This window comes from Corvus kubaryi, unplaced genomic scaffold, assembly GCF_017639235.1.
Source record: "Corvus kubaryi isolate FWS band 111438036 unplaced genomic scaffold, C.kubaryi_AGA036_p1.0 37130, whole genome shotgun sequence".
NCBI classification, from domain to species: domain Eukaryota; kingdom Metazoa; phylum Chordata; class Aves; order Passeriformes; family Corvidae; genus Corvus; species Corvus kubaryi.
In genome coordinates, this window is record NW_024581033.1 from 133412 (window position 1) to 155744 (window position 22333).

A 22333-nucleotide genomic window follows, 5' to 3' on the forward strand; every position below is an offset into this window, starting at 1 on the left:
ATTTGAAAGTGTTCAGGTACAGCTTTAGATTCTCCCTCCGGTGTGAAATGAGCCCAAACAAATATTCAACCGTGTCCAAGGGTTTGTAACCCACAAAATTACAGAAACAGTGACAAGCACGTCACAAACTCAACAGGGAGCAGTCCCACATGTGATACAATTCAGCTCTCACCACTTCCCAGCCCTCCCCACAAAATGTGCATTCCCAAATAAGCCCTGGTCCCTGCAGTACGTACGTGATCCCACCAGCATTCACTGAAGTTTGGGAGCTGGTGCTCCAGGCTGTACTCCAGGAACTCAAACATGACACTGATGATCATGCACATCCACCAGTCCCGAATCATCAAGGTCTGAAGGGAGAAAAAATGTCTTTTAAACAGCTGCTAAAATCCATCTACAGTTGTAGATCTTGTCACCAGTATCCAGAAAAGGATCAGGAAACTCGGGATAGTTTTGTTTTCATGATGTGATGGTCCAAATGCCCACCGCCTCTCAACATTTCCAGCACAAGAGACAGGAAAGACACTGAAGAAAATCACCTCTACCCCAGCCAAAACCAGCCCAGGAATATAGATTGTGATAACAATCCCATCACATGAAGAACAGAGAGAGGTAAAATGGGATTGAGCAGGAGGGAAATGAGTTGAATGCATGGAATTACTTACTGGGTGCTCAACCACCACAGGCAGCACCATTCTAACAGTGCTCAGAAAAGGCTTTTCAGAGCTTTTTATGGGCTCTAAACGACTCCAAAGCCACAATAATTTCTGATGAATGAGGCCCATTCATTCTCAATACTGCCATCCTGGGGCCTTGAGATTTGGGGAAAAAACCCAAGCACAAGCCCATCTCTGTTTATTGAGACAATACACTCAACCTCCAGCTTGTAATAGAGAAATAGGTTAATATTTAACATATTTAAGAGAAAAATATGCTATGGCCCAGCAGAAATCCAGCAGCCTGCTTCCTTCCAGCTGGGCAGCCCAGTTTCTACTGCAATTCTCTTGGAAGAAGAGGATCCAAGTTTTCCAAATTTACAGCTCAGTTCACTAACAGAACAAGCTGAAGTCCAGGTCTCCCCAGGCCCAGCAAATTCACCTCTGGTTCTGAGGGATGCCCCAAACCACTCACAGAACACATCAGCACTTTTAAATGAAAACACAAACCAACAGCTCCAGCTTGTTTTTCCAACAGCCGAGCTCTGTCAGCTTGTTATTTAAATTGCAAACCCAAACAAGGTCTGCAGGGGGCAAAACCGCCTGAGTTAGTCAGTCTGGTTGGGTTTAAAAAGGTAACATTTAGACCAAAGTAATCAGCAAAACACTGCTGACTGTTCTGCCAGCAACAGGCGCAGCTGGAATTCCTTCCACAGTTGGTTGATACTGACTAAAAAGCAACAAGAATTAAACCACTGCCCATTTAATGGTTTAAAACCCTGATCTGACGCCACTGGGAAAGCAGCAGCATCTGTGTTTGGGAATATCACTGTCACTGCCTGCCCCACGCTCCACTTCTGAAGGTCGTTCCAGCATTTCTGCTGCTACAGGAATTAAGTTCTTTATTGATCTGACCCCAGAATGAATCCCTGTGGAGGAGAGAGGGAGCCTGTTGCTGCAATAAATCTCTGGAAAGAAATGACGTGGCCTAACCTGGGCAGGAGACAGAAAAAAACGGGGAAAAAGGCTTTTGACATCTTTACATGTATTTTCATGTATTACAAAGCCTGGTATAACTGACTGTGGCTTGGCACCACAAAAGCAGCAGCAGTGAGGCTCTGGGAGCAGAGGAGCAGAGTCCCTAAGGCGAAATGAGCCATTCTTACCTTCAGGTACCACCCAAAAAAGTGAGCAGGAACAAATCCATCCAGCTTGTCCTGCAAACCAAGAAGAGAGTAAAGGTCACAGCCCTTTTTTTTCCCCTCCCACCCCCAAGAAAAATGCAGCAACAAACTTCTGGTTTTCCCACACATAAATACTTGCATTCCTTCATCAGGAAGGAATTCAGCAGAGCTTCTTAAATCTTACCAGCCCTGCCAGTCCCTGGGCACAGTGCCTTTCCCTCTACTTTTATAAGATCCCAGTTACTCCAGTCCCTGGGGCACTGCAGATTTACAGGGCAGACCCAAAGGATTGGGTGCTCCTCACTTCACGAAATCAGGGAGCTGTAAATGCCATCATTCCTTTGCCCTGGAATTTCTGCCAGGGAGAAACAATAATCTGATGGTTTTCAGGACTCAGAAAACTGCTGCTGGAGCAACCTGGACTAGTGGAAGGTGTCCTTGCCCATGGCAGGGAGTGGGACTACATCATTTTTCCAACCCAAACCCTTGTGGGATTGTGTGGTGCAGCTTCTGGGCTTCGTGCCTCAAGGTGACCGAGGAGAAGAGTCCTCAAGCACACAAAGAAACCCAAACTCTGCGGGGAAAATTGACACCAACAACCTGAGAAGGAAGGGCTATTGAACAGTTCACCCCCGGGCAATCAGGTAATTGGGATCCCGAGAGACACATCCCCATCTGATGGACAGGAAAGGTCAAGAGAAGAGAAATAAAGAGGCTGAAGAGTCAGTCACAGGCTGTGCTCCGATTCAGCACTCAGCCAGACTCACAACTGCACTCTAAAGAGTTCAATTAAGCAGCTTTTTACCCCAAAACAGCCTCATTAGTGAGTTTGCTCCTTACCCAGATGTTGTGGAAGGGGTCAGTTCCATTGCCAGGGTCATAAATCAGGCAGTTGCCCCCATAGTCTCTCTCTGGCAGAGGAACCCCTAAATGGGGGTCAATGTACTTCATGAACTGCCTCCCGTCCTGCACGGTCTGCAAGGGAACACAGAAACCCAGGATCCTCCTGAAGGACCCACACACAGAAGGCACAAACAGAATTAAGGCCAGAATTGATCTTCACATTGATCTTCTTTCAAATTGGCTGCAGAACAATTCTTGACAAAAAGCCAGGCCTCAAAGCACCCCACACACACGCACCTGACATGGAGCCTCCAATCCTAAATATTAAGGGGGAAAATGGCTACAGAATGACCTTAAAGATGAGAAATCAGTGATCCTTAACCCTTTACCCCAAGCCACTCCTCTGTGCTCCCCATCTCTCCCAAAACCTTCACACAGCTCATCCTTCCCAACCCTCATTTCCAGTAAGGTCCCACGCAAACAGCAAAAAGAAATTATCAAAATGACCAAAAAGTGAACTCATCTGCCACTAAAACAGCCACACATTGCTGAGAGTTTATTTCCCAACAGAATCACTCGGTGCTGTGGTCAAGGCTCTACCCCAGAACATCTGTGACAGGCAGCACAGCAGGACAAGGCCAAAATTAATTAACAGAGTAATAATGAAATTACAGAATGAACTGCTGAAGCCACACGAACTCTGGGACAAGTTTCAGCCATGAGTGAGCTTGGATGTGCTGTCAGGAAGTCCAGCCACCTGCAGACTCAGCAGAACTGAACCTTATTTAAACCTGGGCAAGGCAATGATGTATTTTTAGTAAAGAGTTGAGCAACAGCAGGGAGTTCCTTATCCACTAAATCTCTGCTGACACCACACGCTGCCAGAGGGAAGCAAAGCCATTCCAGCCTTTTCTGCTGGAATTCAGAGCCACGCCAGTACAACCAATGAAAATTACTCAGTCTGACTGCAGCCACTCGGGACATATCATGCTCAAGGATGGCTGGAAAAACCCAGGGTGACCAGCCCCACTTCTTCAAGCTCACATGGCCTCTAGAAGCAAAACTTTAAAAAGAAAAAAAGCATTCCTCACCCTTCTCTCATGTAAAACGATTTTTAGAGCTGCCTGATGAGTATATTGACTCAAAATATTTTAGTTTTAACTTCTGAGAATCGTAAAAGTCAGGGGGAAAGTCTCAGTTTACTAAAGGACAAGACATGGCAAAATGTGGTCAAAAAAGAACACAGTAAAAACAGTTTCATTTGGAAGCACCAAGGGCATGTCTTTCCATGAAAAACGTCCCTCTCAGCTCCTGCCACCACACAAAGCTGGGTGTGAAGTTTTGGTTTATTGCAAAAACCCCACACCTACCTGTCATTCAAGGCTAAAGGTATTTCCAAAGGTGAAACCAGGTGAATTCCCCCTGAGTCCAGCAGGGCAGAGACTGGACTGTGAAACACCAGCTCCTGAACGTGAACTCCCTCACCAGCTCATCTAAAACCACTTCAACACGGTGTCTACCCCGGGCTGAGGGTGACTGGAGGTCAGAGCAGGTGAAATATTTTTGCATTATCATTTCCCTCAGCCTCAAAGTCTCATTAAACAGCCCAGTGATTCCATCTCACAAAAATTAACATCTCCTGTAGTCAGCAGGGAAAAAAACCACCACAAAGGAGTTGATCTCCACATGGAAGTGGCCTTTAGGAGCTGGAGGTGTCAGTCACTTACCTGGAAGAGGATGAAGATGAGGAAGAGCTCATAGACCACGCTGACACACAGCCAAAACCTCCAGTAAGCTGCAGAGAGACACAGGGGGAATGTCAGGAGCTTTGGAGCAAACCATAAATTAATTATTCATTTACTTCAATATCACCAAGCATGGAATCCTGGAGTGGTTTGTGTTGGGAGGGACCTGAAATCCCATCTCATCCCACCCCCTGCCACGGGCAGGGACACCTGCCACTATCCCAGGTTGCTCCCAGCCCAACCTGGCCTGGAACACTTCCAGGCATGGGGCAGCCGCAGCTTCTCAGGGAAGCTCCGTTTCAAGGGATGCTCCCAGCATGGAATTATAAACCCCAGCTCCCAAGCACAGTGCTCCCCACCCTCCCTCAGGGCCACAGCCAGAGAGGATCTTCAACTCCCACCCAGGCTGCTGTGCAGGTTTGCTGGAACTGCTCAGGCACTAGCCTGCATCTGGGAGAAGGGACCCGGATCCAGAGCACCTCGACCCAACAAACTCAGCAGCTGAGAAGTGGAAGGAGAGGCATGTGCCACCTGCACTGCTTTCCAGCAGTCCCTGGAGGGGAACCTGATCCTTCCTGAACTTCCTCCCTGGTCTCAGGTGACCTGACCTGTCCAACCTTGGCTACACCAGACGTACCCAAGGCAGGCCAGAGCCACTTGTGGCAGCCCAGCTTTCGGCTCGAAGACGAGGTCGTGCCCCCGACAGCATCTCAAAACCCCAAAGGCAATTTCACTTTCACTTGGAATGCAATTAAAAACACGCGGACCGAAGGTTCAGCAGGTGCTGGATGCAAAGCCTCTGAGACCACCTGGGACTCTCCACAAGAACCGCCAGGCAAAGCCCAGCTGCTTCGGAGCCCTCCGCAGACGTGTGATTACAGACCTGCTCACACCCCAGCGACACCTGAACCCAAAGGGTGCCCAAATCACCGTGTCTGCACACTTCCAGCTCCACCCCGGCACCTCAGCCCTCCTGACAGGCTCAGCCCTCGGGTCACAGGCCCTCCTGGGTGGGAGTTTAGTGCTCCACGGGCTCATCCATGCCCCTGATCCATCCTGCTCCACCCAGAGCCTGGTTTCCGTCCCATGCAGTAACTTCTGGGCTCTGAACTCCCCCAGCGTTTCTGATCCTGCCCCAAGAGGCTGATGCAGAGCCAGGGTAGGCACAGACACAGCTCCAGCAGTTTTCCCTCCCCAGATCCAAGGATTCTACACAAGGGAATTCAGGAAAACTGGACACGTTCCCAGTGGGTATTGAAACTGCAGAAACATCACACACCGGCCCCTCTGGAACGGGACCTGCCTTCAGGTGTTTCCTGGTTATGAATGGAGCTGTCCTTCTTCAGGTCCATGGGGGTGATGGAGAGGAATCCCAACAGGGTTGGCCAGGAAACCCAGACCCTCAGGCCTGGCTTGGGAACTCCTCCCTGTTAATTCCAAGGCAATGTAGGCACTGATGTTTAAAGCAGGGCCAGGCATAAATCATGCAAGAATGAAACAAATTCCGGGCTTGTACCCAAGAGTTATCAGCTCAGAACCCCAAATCAACTCCCCATGGAGCTCAGGAGCTGCTTTATCCAGAAACGTGTCTTTACCCAGTTCAGCCTCAAGTAGGAAATAATGCTTAAAAAAAACCCAAAACAACAAAGAAATAAGGAAAAAAAACCAAACCAAAAATACCAACAAACCCCACACATTTTTAAAAGCAGTCTCTGACACCACCATTGAAACAGACCACAGTGTGGAAGGTGGGACCTTTTTGCAGCAAACCTGCTAAATTAATTCCATCCAAATCACCTGTTTTACACTTCTGGAAAATAAAAAAGAAAAAGGGAAAATAAAAAAGGCAGGTGTGGCCCAGAGAACAGCAGTCCAGAGCTCCGTGACAGCTTTCACCCTCCTGTCTTTCCAGAATGCAGCTTAGGAAAAACCAAACAGCCAAAAAAAATATCCTCCATCGGTCACAGGAGCATTTGGGAGAGAGGAACCTCTTCCCAGGCTGGCACCACGTTCAAGCCAGCAGGGAGAACGAACCTTTCCTCACCACACTTCTCCCACCAGAACTGAGCGGTTTCCTTTAAATGCCACTGCCAGATGCCTGAAAATGCTCCTTTTTCTAACCCATAAACCTCGTTCCAGAGACTTACACCGCTCACAGTCAGCAGTGACAGACTGGCCCTGAAAGTGGTGTAGACACAGAAAGCAGAGAAATCGAAACCCTTGTCTGAGCTTTTATTCCTCCTTGTCTGAGTTTTGTTCCCCTCTGTACACAAGGCTGTGGCAGCTGCTGAGCAGGCTCAGCCAAAAGAGGAAATGAAAAGTTGAGATCTGGCTCTGATTTAGTGCTGTGGTTTCTCCCCAGCTGACAGAGGTCCCCGAGAGGTTCTGAGCACACCCCAATGACCCCAAATGTCATCAAGGCTCTACAAACACTGCTCCCTCTCCTCCTGGGCCAGGCTCAGCTTTCTCTGTAAGGTTATTTTGGCACATCTCCAATACTTGTTTCCCTTAAATTCACTTGCCACTTCACCTCCCTCCAGCCAGGGCTCTCCTCCTGATTAAGGAGGTCTCCACTAACCCCTGACACACACCTGCTAACCCAGTGATTCCCACCATCCAACACTAAACTGCTGCCTTTGCTGGGATTTGGGAACAGGGCATGAACATCCTGGAGAGCTGATTCCAACCAGCCTCTTTCCCTGCTTCTGCTCAGAGTTTGACCCACTCTGAGGGGCTAAATGAGCAAAAACCACACAAAAATCTGGGTTGTTTTCCCAAGGAAAACACTTGTCCTGGAGCTGCTCCTCCCAGTGCCACCAGTGCTGCCCATGCCTGGTCCCTGCCTGCACATTCCCAGCCATCCCAGCCCTCAATCCCATGGGTTACTCCAGACCCTCACAGCTTACTCCCCAAACAGCTTGTCCTGTCACACACTGTGTACTCAGCCAAAACAACTCCTGGCAAAGGCTGGGAATGTGAAAAGCTGCTTCTCAGGGCATTAATAACTGTCATGGATAATTTCTCTGGCGTGACGGCGTGGATGTGTTATCTTGACAGAGGCGGTAAAGCATCCCTGGGCTCCTACAACACCAGGCTCCAGAACAGGAGCTGCCAGGGAGAAGGAAGAGTGTCTCTCATCTGCAAATCCTAAGGAGACAGGCTACTGATGCTGACTGGATCCAGGATTAATTCAACCGGGAAATGCTCCCCAAATTTGGCTGTTCACCCACCAATAAATGGATCCTCAAGCAGAGTTTAAGATGTGTCCCTTGCACCACACTGGGGCTAAGGAAGTGCTCCCCCTTTGCCTGAAGGTTTGGATGGAGCCAAGGCCAGGGGAAAATGGGGTAAAAGCAGGGCAAGCCAGTAAAGTCTTGCCTAAACAGTCATACCTCCTTACTTCCATGATAATCCCACGTTTTTGAGTTACAGGGAGGCAACTGGTGCCCATCCACATAGCAAATTATTAAACTGGAGAAAACAGGGGCTTGTGTGGAATCAGTAGGGAAATGGCAAAGCTGGATGAGCCCCTGGCTGAAGCTGGGAATGCTGAGAAGGCAGCCAAAAAAAGAAATAAAGCCACCAGTCTGGACAGGTGCCACTGAGGTGGTGGCTGGGATCAGTTTCCTTAATGGCCTTAGTGAAAAGTAGGTTAATGACACACAGCAGGAGCAGCAGGGAAGGCAGGGACAGCAGAGAAGATGATCCCAAGGGACTGCAGGGACAGAGGAGCCCCTAACACAGCTCCACACTCTGGAACCAGGAATCTGGGAAGCCTCACAGTATCACAAAAATCCCCAAAACAACCCTGCAGCTCTGGAGAGGACATCTGAAAGCAGAAAGCTCAGAACAACACCAAAATGTTATGGGGAAACGTTACATTGAGGGCAAGACTAAAAGCCAAACTCCCCTGCTTTGTTCTAGGGAATAAAACCAGACAAACCCCCAGGTGTCCCAAACCTGGGTGCAGCCAAGTGTCACTGGTGCCCTGAAAAGGAGCAATTGATTTAACAGGAGGAACCACAATCACCTGGAACAGAAGGAAAGACTAAAACCTGCTGCTTAACAAGAAAGGCCAACGTAATAAACCCCGGGTGCGCAGAGGTGTGCTGAGGGCACCGCTCTGGAACCACGCCTGCTTTGGCTGGGGCTTCTGGGGTGGCTGCCGGGTTACATTTTTGGCCTAAACCCCAGCTTTATTTGGCTGTAGGAGAGCCCAGTGCTTTCAGGAATATCATTTGAGCCTGTAGGAATTCCCTTAATTCCTTCTGTTTCAATGATTCACATCTAAAAATCAGCAAAAGATCAAAGACATCTACACATTTTCATGTTTCACCTGCTGTTACATTACCTGGAAGAGGCTTGTGTTGTGCTTTCAAAGGCTTTCAAGACTTCCAGTCTTATGAGAAACCTTTAAAATCATAATCAAGGGCCTCTAGTCTCCCATGGATAATGGGCATGGAGCTAAGGAAGTGCTCCAGCACTGGATACATGGTCACAAATGCAGTCCCAGCACAGAGAGGAGGAAAAAAAAGAGGATAAACAGGGGAAGTTCAGGTTTAAGAACCTGGCAGTTCTCACGGAGCTTTTCACCAACAACGGGAAGCCAAACCAGGGAGATCCGAACAGATCTCCAGGCTCCAGCAGGATGGTTATGGAGGAACCTCTGTGATTACTGAGATTACAACTTACCTGCTCTCCAGGCAACACAAACATTCACCTTCCCCACACACCAGGCAGCTCCTCGGGAGTATCTGAGCGAGCCCAGCAAGGTGATTACCTGGGTGAGGTCTCGAGAACGGTCCATCTTTAGCTTGTGTCACCCCGAAACACAAGAAAACCAAAATACTGGCGACGATTCCTCTGGAAGGAAAAACAGAACACTCTGGTTTTATTGCCTCATCCTCCTCCTGGGACTGCAAATTACGTTCTTTGATGTGAGAAACGTCTGGCCCTTGTTTTCTAACTGCTGAATGTGTCCATCTTAAATGGATCCAGACGCCATCCAGAAAAACCAAACAGAAAAAGGCTGAGGATCACAGAGAGTCAAACACTTCCCAGCGTCTGGGAGCAGCTTTTATTCCCGCTGGCTCACAAAGACACGTTGGATTTAGCAGTGAGAGAGCTCTCACCAGATTTCCATGGAATTTAAAAAGGAGCTGTCAGACTTGTCACCACTCCAAAACAGCTTCTTAACCAACTAAAGACAAGCAGGAGCTCTCCCGACCACACCAGCACTGCTGCTATTTCAGGAGCTGGAACCACAACACAGAGCCTAAGGAACATAACAGAGATTTTAAATAAAAATAGATTATCAGACCAGGAGCCCAAATATACCAAAGAGCCACGACCCTGGGCATGTTCCTTTAATGGATTAAATGGCACAAAGCAATCAAAAAATGCTCTTTTTACTACACCTCAACTCCCACTGGATCCTGCTTGCTGTCTCACATCACCTGCTCAAGAGCTGGCTGAAAGGATGGGCAACTGGGAAAGAGCTCATTCCACGCTGGCAGTAAATGATGCAACCCCTGACTGCAAATAAAATGGCTCAGTCTGCAGGAGCCACACACAACACCCAGTCATTTTGCTGCTAGGGAGAAAATGTTGCAAAGCAGAAGCAACACGAGACTGTTCGTGCTTTAAACGCGTTCAAAAAATCTTTCAAAACAGAAAACTGAAGGATTTACAAAAACTATTTTGTAACCTCTATTTTTGTTCACCTCTGAGTATAAATGTTTGTGCCTCCTGAAAATAAAAATGAGGTCCAGTTAACAGATGTAACTCAGTTATTTTGCTTGCTTTAAACCCGGGGAAGCACACCAGAATTAGCTGCTGACTGGATCTGTGAATAGACAGTTCCACGGGGATTTCCAAAGATCTGCAGGGCAAAACCCTTTCAGCTGACCTCCAATAATGAGAATATTCTGCATTTTGAGTCCCTGGCTGCATCTGGAAGCTGCAGTGCTGTGTGATATGACAATCCCATCCCTGCTCAGCCATGAACTGAGAGGTCCAGACCATTGCTCTGGGCCTTGGGAGGGTTGTTTCCCCAAAGCTGGAATTCAAATCCCAGATCCAAATCACCACGGGAGCTTAGCAGTGCTCCATCCCCTAAAACCCCCTCTCAGCCCAAGAGCAGCTGTGCTGAAATATGCTGGGGCTCCAGATACATTCATTTACTTCAAGTTCACCATGGGAAGTTTGGAAGCAAATCACACATTTACACAAATAACCACACCAGCTCCATTACATTTTTTTTTCTCAGTGGTAACTAAATTTTCCCTCTTATCATCATTAATCTGTCTCCTTAGGAGGCTTCCACTGCCTAAGCAGCAGCCTGGCCTGAGGCAGGAATGCTCCAGCACCTGAGAGGAGTTCTCCTCTCCTCACCTGGCTGGACACAGCCAATGGATTTTCTCAAGCAGCAAATCAGGAAGGCATCAAATAGCAAAGTGTGCCCTCAAAAATCATTCTAGCACTTAACCAAACAAACAAAAAAAGGGAGAGCCTGGCAGCAGCTCCATCAGCACAAACAAACTCTTGTTTGTGCTGAGAGTCGATTCAGACACACAGGACAATGAGGAGCTGTGTATGGCCCTTTGTCCTGGGATTCAAGGAGCCAGCTCCCACTCCCTGTCCCCTCCCGAGCTGGATCCATGCTGGCACAGCTGGTACAACCCCCTCGGGGTACCACAAGCCCTGGCAGAGGGCTCTGGCCTCCGGTTACCTCCATTTCCCTGCGGGTGCTCAGCCACAGCAGCAGGAGATCAGCATGCAAACCCACATGTCCCTGGATCTGTCCCCGTGGAAGGCAGGCATTGCCAAAAGCTATTTAAAAAAATCTCAGGAGAGACATTTCCCAGCTGGAAATTCAACAACCCTGAAGCATACAGGTGTTTTTAAACCCGAATGTGTTTTTATGGAAAAAAAAGAAAAAGAGAGATTTTTTTTTTCCCCCCAAGAAACCCTGCTCAACATTCCAAATACTGGGGAGCTGTGGATTTCTCCCATGGTCTGCAGAGGAGGTGCTCAGTGTTTATTTGGCTACTCTCAGAGCTGGAGCTCAGTCCAGGCTGAACAGAGGAGAATGCCACAGCTGTCAGTCAGGATGGTCTATTCCATGGCTGGAAGAACTGTGGGAATAAAGCTCCCGTGGATCAGACAGGTTTGCAGCACAATCTCTCCCTGCCTAACAAAGGAAATGTTCCAGGGCTCTTACAACAGGGGCAGTTTGATCACGTGTGCGATCCCAATGAACTCTGACTACATTTACATATAAAAGGCTCCTGTAAACCTTATCCTAAAAGAAAGAAACCAATCCTCCTTTAAGCGTTTCATCCCCAGCCCTGGTGCAGGAAGGAAAATATCCTGCAACAGGTGCAAACACCAATCTCACAGCCACAGAGACCACACCCCGTGAGCTCAGAGGCTCCTGCTCGCCTTTGGGTCTTGCCCATCACTTCTCCTGTGAGTGATTCCACGAATCCACCTCTCACCCTGCTCCCGCCAGTGACCGGATGGATACGGTGACACAGGGTGACACAATCCTGATTTTATAGGGGGAAGGTGGGACCATCACGCGACTCCAGTCCGGGAAACACAGAGCCAGCAAATTTGGGAAGCTCACCTCAATTTACTGCTCTGAGCACCTACTGCAGCTCACAGGGGCACCTCAGCCAGGGCACGGAAACAAAGGAGGCTGGAGCCTTTGGAAGTGTGTACTTAGGCTTTGCACCTACCCCAGACACTGCTCCACTGTCAGTGTGCAGGAGGTGGAAATAAAACCCCGTGACAGCTCCAGGCTCTGCTCCGCGGTGACAAAACCCTCCCCGGTTATTAAGCACCAAGTGCTCCCGTGGAATACCGAGGGACAGCCTCGTGCTGGACAGGGCTTGGAATCCAACTGCAGCACAGCTCCACGCTAGGACTGACCGAGGTCTCGGGGCAGGATAAGGGATTTTAGGCTATGGAAGCAAAGATACAAAATCTCTTGACACTCTGGGCTATGGATACACTGATGCACATTGTGCCCATCTTACCCTGCTCTGAAATGCCTCCTTTTGTTCGGAGATACGCTTAAACACACGAAAGCTGGAATATTTGGAAGGTCGTGTCCAAGCCTCAGGATGCTGCTTTTCAAGGGCTGTTGTGCCAAGATCTTGCGGAGCTGCAGGAGTGAGCAAAGCCCATTTGCTGCCCCTTCCCTGGCATGATGCTGTAAATCGATTTTAACAACTGGGCACTGGATAAGCAGACAGCAAGCCGTGTTTCCTGAGAGAAAGATCCACCTGCTGACTAATCTTCCCTGGGTTTGTTTTGATTCAGGCAGTCGAGGCTCTAAGCTCAATAATAAGATATTCCACTGAGTCACCTCAGCTCCGTGTTACTCCCTAAGGAGGCGTCATCATTTCTCCTTCAGCTTTTCCCCTTCCCAGTTCTGAGCGGCCATTCCAGGCCACACCACGCCTCCAGCCTGGCCTCCCTCATTATGACTGGGAATAAAATAGCATTTGTTCACACAGAAGCCTTCCAGAACCTTTCCCAGCTCCAGATGCCTTCCAGCTTGTCCCGTGTCACCCCCATGTGTGAAACCCCAGCCCTCAGCGGGGCACGGTGTGAGTTCCATTACCCCTGGGCACTGTGTAACTGCCAGAACAACAACCAAGGTTATCTCAGGAAACACCCCAATTCCTGCACCTCCAGCACGATGAATGCTGCATCCTGAGTCCCTTCAGAAAGGTACAAAAAGAGGAAAAAATCCTTCAACAGCAATGGGAAAAATTTCACTGTATTTAAGAAACCAGTCTGGCAGAAAACAATGATTTTCATGCTTCTAGCAATGATGCTTTGCAGCATATTTTTAAGACATACTTAGCTTTTTAAAACACCACTTTCCTACCTCCTTTTTCTTCCCTACTGCACTTTAAAAGGGGAGAAATTCAACCACACTGAACCAGTTTAAATTACAGTAGGAATTGACCACACACGTACGATTCCTTCTTATTCCCCCAGAGCTTCCCTCTGGGCTACACGCTCTCACAGTGATTTTCAACAACAAACAAGGATTTGCACCGAAATCTTGAAGTTTACAAAAAGCACTCGAGCCAGAAAAACGTAGTCACAGCTCCCAGCATTTTGAAATGATGGTTATTTTAAGGAAAGGTTATTTTTAAGAAAAGGCTATTTTAAGAAACAGCGGCAGAACCCTTGCCAAAGAAACCCAGCCAGGAGGCTTTAGCAAGAGTGTGTATTTTGTTTTAAATCACACCACAGAGCAGCCACAGGCCTGACAGTGACACTAAACTGATTAGAAATGAAATTCAACCATCAGCAGCAGAGGAGCTTACGGATTTACGACTGGTTTTGTAACTTCCTAAGGGAACAGGCACTTCCACAAGGGAGTGCAGGGGTCACTGGAGGTCCCTTTTCCAAAACACACCTGGGAATATTCAGATATTCCTCAGATATTCACCTCTTTGTGTTGTAGGCCGTGTCCTGGGGAGTCTCTTCCAGCAGGGTTACGTAGCCCAGCGCACAGGTGAGGATGAACAGGACTGTCAGGGTATGAGCTCTCCTGAAATTCAGAACAGAGAAAAACGACATTAAGAAGGAAAACTCACACCTCCCCCTGCCAGTGCAGCCTCAGGAGGCCAAAACCACGGCCAGCAGTCAGTAGTATTGAGGTTTTCTCTATGGCAGGGCACAGAGAACAGAACTTAGAGTGGCACTGCGTGTGATCAGCAGCAGCTTGGGAAAAACCAGCACCCAGTGTAAACATCCGGATCTAAACAGCTCCAGGTTTGGCAGGTCCACATCTGACAGTGCTGCTCTACTTCACAGCCTGCCAATCAAAACTGCAGCTGGGGGAACAGGCCCTTGAGAGCAACCAAAGGGAATTCACTCCAGACATGGGAATCACACAAGAAAAACAAGTCATTAAAAAAAAAAAAAAATTAAAAAAAAAAATCTTTAAAGGACCATAGTTGCTGTTGTAAGAACTCTGATGCCACCTCAAGATGTCGGATTTCCAGGGATCCCTACAGTTTCAGTGCACTTAGCACAAGGGGTTTCTGTGGGAACAGCCACGTCAGCAAAGCTGGGTGGCTGTTCCACACCAGTAAAACGTCCCCATCCATGGGAGTCCATAGGTTTACATGGATTTTGGTGAAGCACTAAGGGAGAAATTCTCCTGGCACAGGGTGTCCGGAGAAGCTGTGGCTGCCCTATTCCTGAAAGTGTCCAAGGCTGGGTTGGACTGGGCTTAGAGGAACCTGGGCCAATGGAAGGTGTCCCTGCCCTTGGGACTGGATGAGTTTGAAGGTCCCTTCCAGCCCAAACCATTCCAGGATTCTGTGATTCTACGGAAGCAGAGTGAGCAGAGCGCACCCAGCCAGGGGACACCCACACCCTATACCCACTGATCACCACACACAGAACATTCTTACAATGCCCTCATCTTTTTCTTACTTTGAGTTGAAAATTCCTTTCCTAATGAGAAGTCAGTTATTGTTTTCAATGGAAAACTCCTGCAGCCCCAGCTGGGAAGCACAGGAACTCTGTCCGTGGAAGGCCAAAGGACAAGCCGCCAGTTTTGCTTTAGAGGACAACGTCCCTTAACACAAACTAATAAAACAAACCACGTATAAAGAGGAAGCTTAGGGAGGACAAAAGCTGTAAAAGAAAGTGTCTGTACGTGATGTATTTGGCTGTATTTCCATTTTCTTTATATATTCTTTTGTAACAGCAGCTCACATCCCATCTCCACGTCATGCCAAGGTTTGTATATTCTGGTTGTGCGGTGCACAATAAACCTTGGAATTTCCAAACCATCCACCGACTTAGCTCTAAACAACTCCCCCAGTAACCCACCTAAAACTGCTCTGAAAGTCAAGGAAAGAGTGCTGTTGAATGAAAATTCCATCCTACTCCAGACCCCAGTACTCCACACCATCCCTGCAATCCCACTGGGAACACACGCAGTACCTCATAAGCAGACACAATCCTCTTCTGCCCCTGCCACAACGGAGCTTGGCATTGAAGGCTCTCCTTCCTCGTGGTCCTGAGGACACGGACCACCAGCTCCAGGAGAAAACCACAAGAACCCACGACCACTTCTGGAATTAGCAAGGAATCGGCGTGCCAAAACCCAGGGAGAGATTCGGGAGCCGCAAGCTCCTGCTGGGCAGCTGCATCTTCCCGGGTGCCAGGACAGGTGATTCAGCCATCAGTGCTCACGTGGGGCCTGCCCTGGATCCTGCAGGAGCTGGAAAGCCCAACCCCGGCCTCTCCCAGGAGGCAGGGCAGCAGGCACGGAACCCAGGCTCCAGCCACACCGCGCTCCCGCTCGCTGCACTTACACGTGGGGTACCACGAATGGATTCTACTGCTGCCACCCAAAAGGTTATGTGGACTCAAGGCTACTCTTGTACCTTGTGCTTCATTTTGTCCTTTGCTTTTGGAACTTGTTATGGTATTGTTATACTGTTACAGTTATACACCTCGTTGTATAGTTATATACATTATGTATTACACATAATTGTTACATCGCTGTTTGTTTCTGAAGAGGCTACGAAAACTGATCTGGAAATCCCACCTTAGCATTTCACCACCTGGACACCTGCACCAAGCCAGCTGCTTTTCCAATGCATCCAGCATCCCATAAACTGCCAAAAGATCCGTTATTGCACGTCCTCCCTTGGATAAACGCCTCGAGAAACCCCTCTGCCAGCACCAGGATGATTTAGTTGCGTTCCTCCCTGCGAGGATCTTGTAGCACAGCGAAGGGTCGGTGTTGGAGAGCCCCAGGTATCCCATTTCCCATTCATTTTTGGTGCCACAGCCACCAGCCTGAAACCCAACCAGCTGCCCTGTTTAAGGAGAAACAAGAGGCTGCTTTCTCATCCCTTCCCTCGTAGCTCAGCTTTCATCTCCAGCTGCTGCCAGATTTCCTCCTAGCAGGTTTTCAAGGTAAAGATGCTTCCAGCGCAGCATGAATTCCAGGAGCTGGGATGAAAGACTCTGGAGACAGGCTTGACTTCTGGAAAGAGCAAGCTGGCAGCTCTGCCAGAGAGCTGTGAGCAGTGACACAGCAGTGAGAAGGAGCGCAGCACCACCACCCAGATCCGCCTCAGAGGGGGAAAAAAGCCAGGAAATATGGATGCACACCACGTCTTCCCACAGCTCAGGAGTTTAAAAATAAAATAAAACTCCACAAAAAGGAGCAGCTCTCCTTAAGGAAGGGCTTATCCGAGTGATCAGGATGAATTTAACGGCACAAGGGGATTATTTTCATCTCCACACACACACTTTAAAATAACACAGCAGAGGAAGGTGAGCTAAGAACAGCCCAGCAAGGTAAGCAAGGCAGGAATTACATGGAAAGGCTTATGTTCTCCTGGCCTGGAGCCTGGGAGGCTGAAAAGAGCTAAGCTGGGAATCTTCCCCTCGGAATTACACACAGGAGTTTGGGCAACACTTTGCCCAAAGCAAAGGGGGTACAAACTGCAGCCAGATCTGGGAGGTTTCACATCAAAAACTCTGCAAAGCAGTGCCTGATGTACCTGAGCACAAAAATATCTAAGGCCAGGGAGAGAACTCACAACAAATCCCAAACTGTTAAAAAGATATTAAGTGGCTTATTTTTCTGCCTTTCTGCACCACACATCTGGCTCTTTCCCCAGTCAAGCCCTGGGAGATGGAAATTAAATAAATCAGGTTTGTTTTCACAAAAGCCCTTGCCCCGCTAATTCAAACACCCAGTGAGAGCAAGCAAAGCTCTCCTGCGCTGCAGATCACAAACAAGTGGGGTTTTTTTCCCAGTTAATGGGATTAAGTTTGATCTCAGCTTCTCTTTCTCATGCTAAGTCATTCTCCTGTCACATTGAGGCACTGCAGGTTTCCCAACTGAAGTCTATGACAGAAATGACAGAAGGAAGTCGTTTAAGTATCTCATTTTTTGGTTGATTCTGGCAGATCCTTGGGTGGAAAGGAGAGAGTAACACCCAGGAGCAGGCGGCCCATGGCCTCATTCCATCTCCCACAAAATAAAATCAGCTTAAGCAGGGACCGCACCCTTGTTATCCATGGCTTGTTTGTCACCAGTGATGCAACAACTCCATTAAACACAATAACAATCACTGGAACACAATGCAAAGAATTTATTTATTAGTATTTTGGTCAGTCCTCTTAAGTGGAACAAAATTCCAAAGGAGAGCCAGTCCAGTTTGCCCCTTGGGTTTAAAAAGTTGCATTAATTGCGGCTGCTGGTGAAAGGATCTGTCAGCAAACCCAATCAGTCCCATCAGTGACTTTTTCACTATTTAATTATTTATTCCAAATAATGGCAAATTCATGAAACCATTCCTGAAGCAGATTTTTAAACGGATGTCAAAGCTCTGTACCCTCCATAGACCAACACAACACCTGGAAATTCCAAGAAAATATGGCAAACAGCACAACAAACCCTTTCCTCCAAAAGCAGCAGGGGGTTCACATGAAGAATAAGACACAAGAAAATACAACAAAAATCAATACTGATTTAAAACCAACCACTCTTGAAATAAAAATTGTAATTAACAGGCAAACTGTTGGGGATAGACAGAGGGTTTGGAAACCTTCAACTCAAACCCAGCCATATAAACATCCCTGTTGGTTTTAAGCTCTCAGTTGTGTTTTAAAATGTCTAAACTCTCAGAGTTAATAAAACAGTCCCTATTCTTAGAGCAGTCGCACATCTTCAGCACATCCCTGAAGTCACCCAAGGCCGATTAAATTTCCGTACGGACTTGTGACACTCCAAAATAGCAACCTGCCTTTTCCTTGCCATCTCCTCAAAGAAGCCCAGGAACACAGACCTCCGCAGAACCAGAACCACAAGTCAACCGGCAAAGCTTTGGCAAACCTGGAGTTTTCCTTCCAATCACGAGGAAAGACCGAGCTGCCAAAGTTCCCGAAGTTTCCACAGAGCTTACAAGTTCCACAAATGCCCTATTTCAATTAGTAAACATTTTTTTGTTTAAACCTATGGAAATCTGTGTCTCAGGAGTTAGTTCAGAGCAGTTCTACCGGGACAGGTGACCAGGAATTACAGGTAACACTCTCTGAGCACACTTTCCCCTATTCTCCTTAAAACTTTGGGAATGTGTTTCCAAAAAAAAAAAAAAAAAAATCAATATAGACAACTGATGTCCAGGTGGGGCATGGAACTCTCACAGGCCCTCTCCACACAGATATTCCTTCTGCACTTCCAGCTCACTTGGCACAACCATGCAACCCCCTCCTTTGAGGAAAGGGCAATGCCATTCCCACAACTCAATTCCCAAGGCACAGGCCCTCTCATCCGTGACCAGCTGGCAAACGTGGCTTAGTGGGATTGCACAAGGCCTGGATGTCCCTGCTCCCTGCCCTGCCCAGGGCATTCCCACAGGCTGGAAAAGCATGGCAGGGTGACCCAGGACTCTGGAGCAATGTTCCTCTGCTCCAGCGCGGTGAATCCTGAGTGGGCAGCATGGCTCGGCACGGCCCCATTAAAGCAGGGAAAAATCCCATGTTCAGTTCCCAGCAAACTCGAGGAATGCTGCCTTGGGAGTGCCACGGCCATCCCTCAGGAGAGGGCACCGAGAGCAGCTCCTGCCGACCTGCAGATGTTCCCTCTCCCTAATCTCTCTTCCGGATAAATCCCCACCCCTTCCTCCAGACTGCCTTTAGCAAATCCCGGGAGGTGTTTCAGAGATAAGAGCAAGCTCCACGAGGAATGGGTGAGGAATGTTCTGGGTTGAGTACCAACCCCTTCTTTCCAATGCCAGCCGGTTTGCCCACACAGATCCTCATTTCCCAGGCCATCTGGGAAGGCTCACCACACCGAACACACCAAGAGGGACATGCCAGCAAGGGCTGCCTCTTCCTTAGCTGCAAATTCCATGCTTTTTGCACAAAAAGGTGGAAGTAATTCCTCCAAACACTGCCACTAGCCTATAGAATCACTGCCACTCCCTCTTTCTTAGTTCTTTTCTTATTAATTTTAATTCCACAAATCTCTGCTGCCACACCATGACCTCAGGAATTAATATCACATCCACGTGGTGGCAATACGGGATCATTAGTGTGAGAGATAAAACACATTAATAATCAAAAGGTGACATTAAAGCTAATTAAACTCAAATTAAAGTAAGGCTTTGAAAAACCAATTAACCCACAGAGTCACAATGGGGTGGCAAAGGTGCATCTGGCACCTCCCAACAGCCTCAAATCGAGACTGGATGGATGTTTTCCCAGAAAATCTTCTTTGGTTAAAGACAACCTACGAAATATCTACAGGAATTTTAGGAGAACATCCTACACAATATCCAACTAAATGACCCCAAAAACAAGAGGGGCTTTGTGTGACAGCTCCTGCTGGAGGCACACAGACAAGAACAATGCAAGGTGCTGGAAACACCAGGGAACATGTTCCAGTGGCTTGCCAGGCGGGCCTGGCATTCCCAGCTCTCCGCTAGGAAATTAGTTCAGGGATAAATGATACAGAAACCACCGATCTGCCTCAGAAAGCCTCCTCCTGTTCCCTTCCCTTGGCATTTCCTAATGGCAAAGGGAGCTGCCAGGCTACGCTGACTGAGCAGGTTCCCACAAGGGAGTATTTTCCAGCTCCAAGTCATTTGTATGGAATAAGAGCAGAGAGATTAGCACACAAGTGGTTTTCCAAAGTTTCAAACACATTTTAAAGAGCAGGAAGCCAGCTAGGAAGCCCCACCTTTCCCAAGGACCACATTGATAGCAGGAAAATCATCTCTACAAATTAAACTACTCCTGGAGTGATTTCTGCGTCCACAGATCCCAAATCCTCTCATTTTCCTAAAAGGAGTGAGACACGTGAGTAACCTTATCCCTAACTCCTGAACTCCAATGAGAAGGTGCATTCCATATTTTTCCAAAGTCAGAGGGAAACTGTCACTGTTACTGTTAAAAATTTCCTTTTCCTGTGGCCACCTCCACAGCGGGAGAGGAGTCCCAAGGGTCACAGGAAGAAAACCATTCCTCTGGATAATCTTTATTCTTGGACACGGTAGGAACTGAGTCATTGCCAAAGAACACTCTAACATGTACAGGGTAAAAGTAACACGAGGAAAAACCTTGGGACTTTTCCAGGTGTTTGAACTCCTGGCTGCCAGCACAAGCTACTAGGGAAAAGAAAATCGGATAAATAGGAAGTTAAGGAACACACTTGTCCATGCTGCCCTCCTGGAAGGGACCGCCCGACACAGGGGAGCTCCTGAGAGAACAAGGCACATCCAGATTTCCATAGGAACAATCCACCTGGACACACTAACTGCATCACAGCATTTCCTCTGGGGTGACAGCCCTGCCACCACCACAAAAAGGTGCAACAAGGCGAGATTCTACAGCAAAAAACGGGTATTTTAAGGTTTCACAAAACAGCTGGCAAGAACCACTGTAACGAGGGAGTAAGGAAAGGACAGTTTTACCCATTTTCCATTTAAAGGTTGGCACCGGGATCCCGCGATTCGCTCAGCCTACATGTGGTGTGCCCGCCAGGAGAGGTCCTTTTGTCCCCGAAACCACGGCGTCCCTCGGCTACACCCGCGCGCGTCAGGGCTGCGCAGAGATCCCGCCGGGATCCAGCAGCATCCCAGTGCTCCTTTGCAGCTTGCACCGGCAGGAATGTCACGTCCTTCACCGGGATCGACGCCCTCGGCTCCGCTGCTGCCCAGATTGGCAGGGTGAGAGCCAAGTGCCCTCCCCTCCCAATCCTCCACGCCAGGCTCCAGCCAAATCCCATCGCCCTCGGTTCGTATTCCAAACGAGCGTCTTCAGTGTCAGCCTGGCTTCCTTCATGGAAAGGGACGTGTGTTTCACACAGAAAAAAACCCTGTACCTACGCACACGGGTGCTGCTGAGGGGATTTATGGAACAACTTCAGCAAGGCTGGGATTTAGCAGCACTTTTCCAGGTACCAACACACCTCTTCCTGCAAGGACCGAATTTAACAAAAAGCTGATTTTCTCCGCTGGCCCAACACCACCAGCCGTGGGTTTCTGCACGCGTTTTATGGACTGAGACACGCAAAAATACACAACACCACCAGGAGCGGGGCACGACAGCTTCAGCTTTCTGCCAGGATCACTGGGAAGAACATGGATGGAAAGAGCCTCTTCCAAGATTAAGGGAGGGGAGAGGAGGAGGTGGGGTCCATATAAACAATGCTGAAAACCGGAGTCACGCAGGAAAGCTTGCCCGAACACGGTGGGCTCCCAAGGTGCTGGAAAACACCTCCCAGAGCACCCACCAGGCAGGACAGGCTGTCGGGGTCAGCCCCAAGGGTCCTGCTCCTGGAAAGGCGGGGACCAGGACAGGGAAAGGAGGTGCCAGGGCCAAAAGCCAGCCTTGAATCCCCGTTACATTGCCAGGAAACCATTAACGGTAGGGCCACACCGGGAAAACACTGGCAGCCTATTCCAGCACCGGTATCGGCGACAGAAGAGACACGAAAACAAGACAACGCGTAGCAGACAACTCGGATATCCCATTCCTCAGGGCCCCCTCCATACCCCATTCCTTCGGGGACCCCCATGTCCCGTTCCTCAGCCTTTCCATATCCCATTCCTTAGGGCCCCCTCTGGCCCACGCGCAGCCCCGAACGGCGTGGGGGCCATGCCGGGCGTCTCTCACCAGAAGAACGTGTTGGTGCCGTCGTCGTACACCTCGGACTCGGTGCTGCGGCGGGGCCCGGCGCCGTCCCGCTCGGCCCCGGGGGCGCCGCCGTTGGGCTGCGCGGGGGGCGGCGGCGGCGGCGGCGGCGGCTCCTCCGCCAGCGCCGCCCTGCCCACCTTCCCCACGGTCCGGTGCAGGGCGCCCGGCATGGCCCAATAGAGAACCCGGGAGACTG

General features: G+C 49.0%; 1 protein-coding gene across 3 annotated transcripts in view; it reads right to left on the reverse strand.

Moving 5' to 3' along the window:
* PTDSS2 (phosphatidylserine synthase 2) overlaps window positions 1-21116 on the reverse strand; it is a 28812-nt gene extending 7696 nt beyond the window's left edge. Inside the window, exons 1-7 of one of the 3 annotated variants that reach the window (XM_042021219.1) lie at window positions 20913-21116; window positions 13904-14005; window positions 9209-9291; window positions 4411-4478; window positions 2681-2815; window positions 1823-1873; window positions 237-350 (exon numbers count right to left, since the gene is read on the reverse strand). In XM_042021219.1, the coding sequence (XP_041877153.1) occupies window positions 237-350; window positions 1823-1873; window positions 2681-2815; window positions 4411-4478; window positions 9209-9291; window positions 13904-14005; window positions 20913-20923 (564 nt within the window). In that variant the 5' untranslated portion in view covers window positions 20924-21116. Of the gene's footprint in view, window positions 1-236; window positions 351-1822; window positions 1874-2680; window positions 2847-4410; window positions 4479-9208; window positions 9292-13903; window positions 14006-15414; window positions 15656-20912 lie in introns of those variants that run through there. The other 2 variants (XM_042021220.1, XM_042021221.1) reach the window with 2 other exon arrangements.
* Window positions 21117-22333: the final 1217 nt, after the last annotated feature.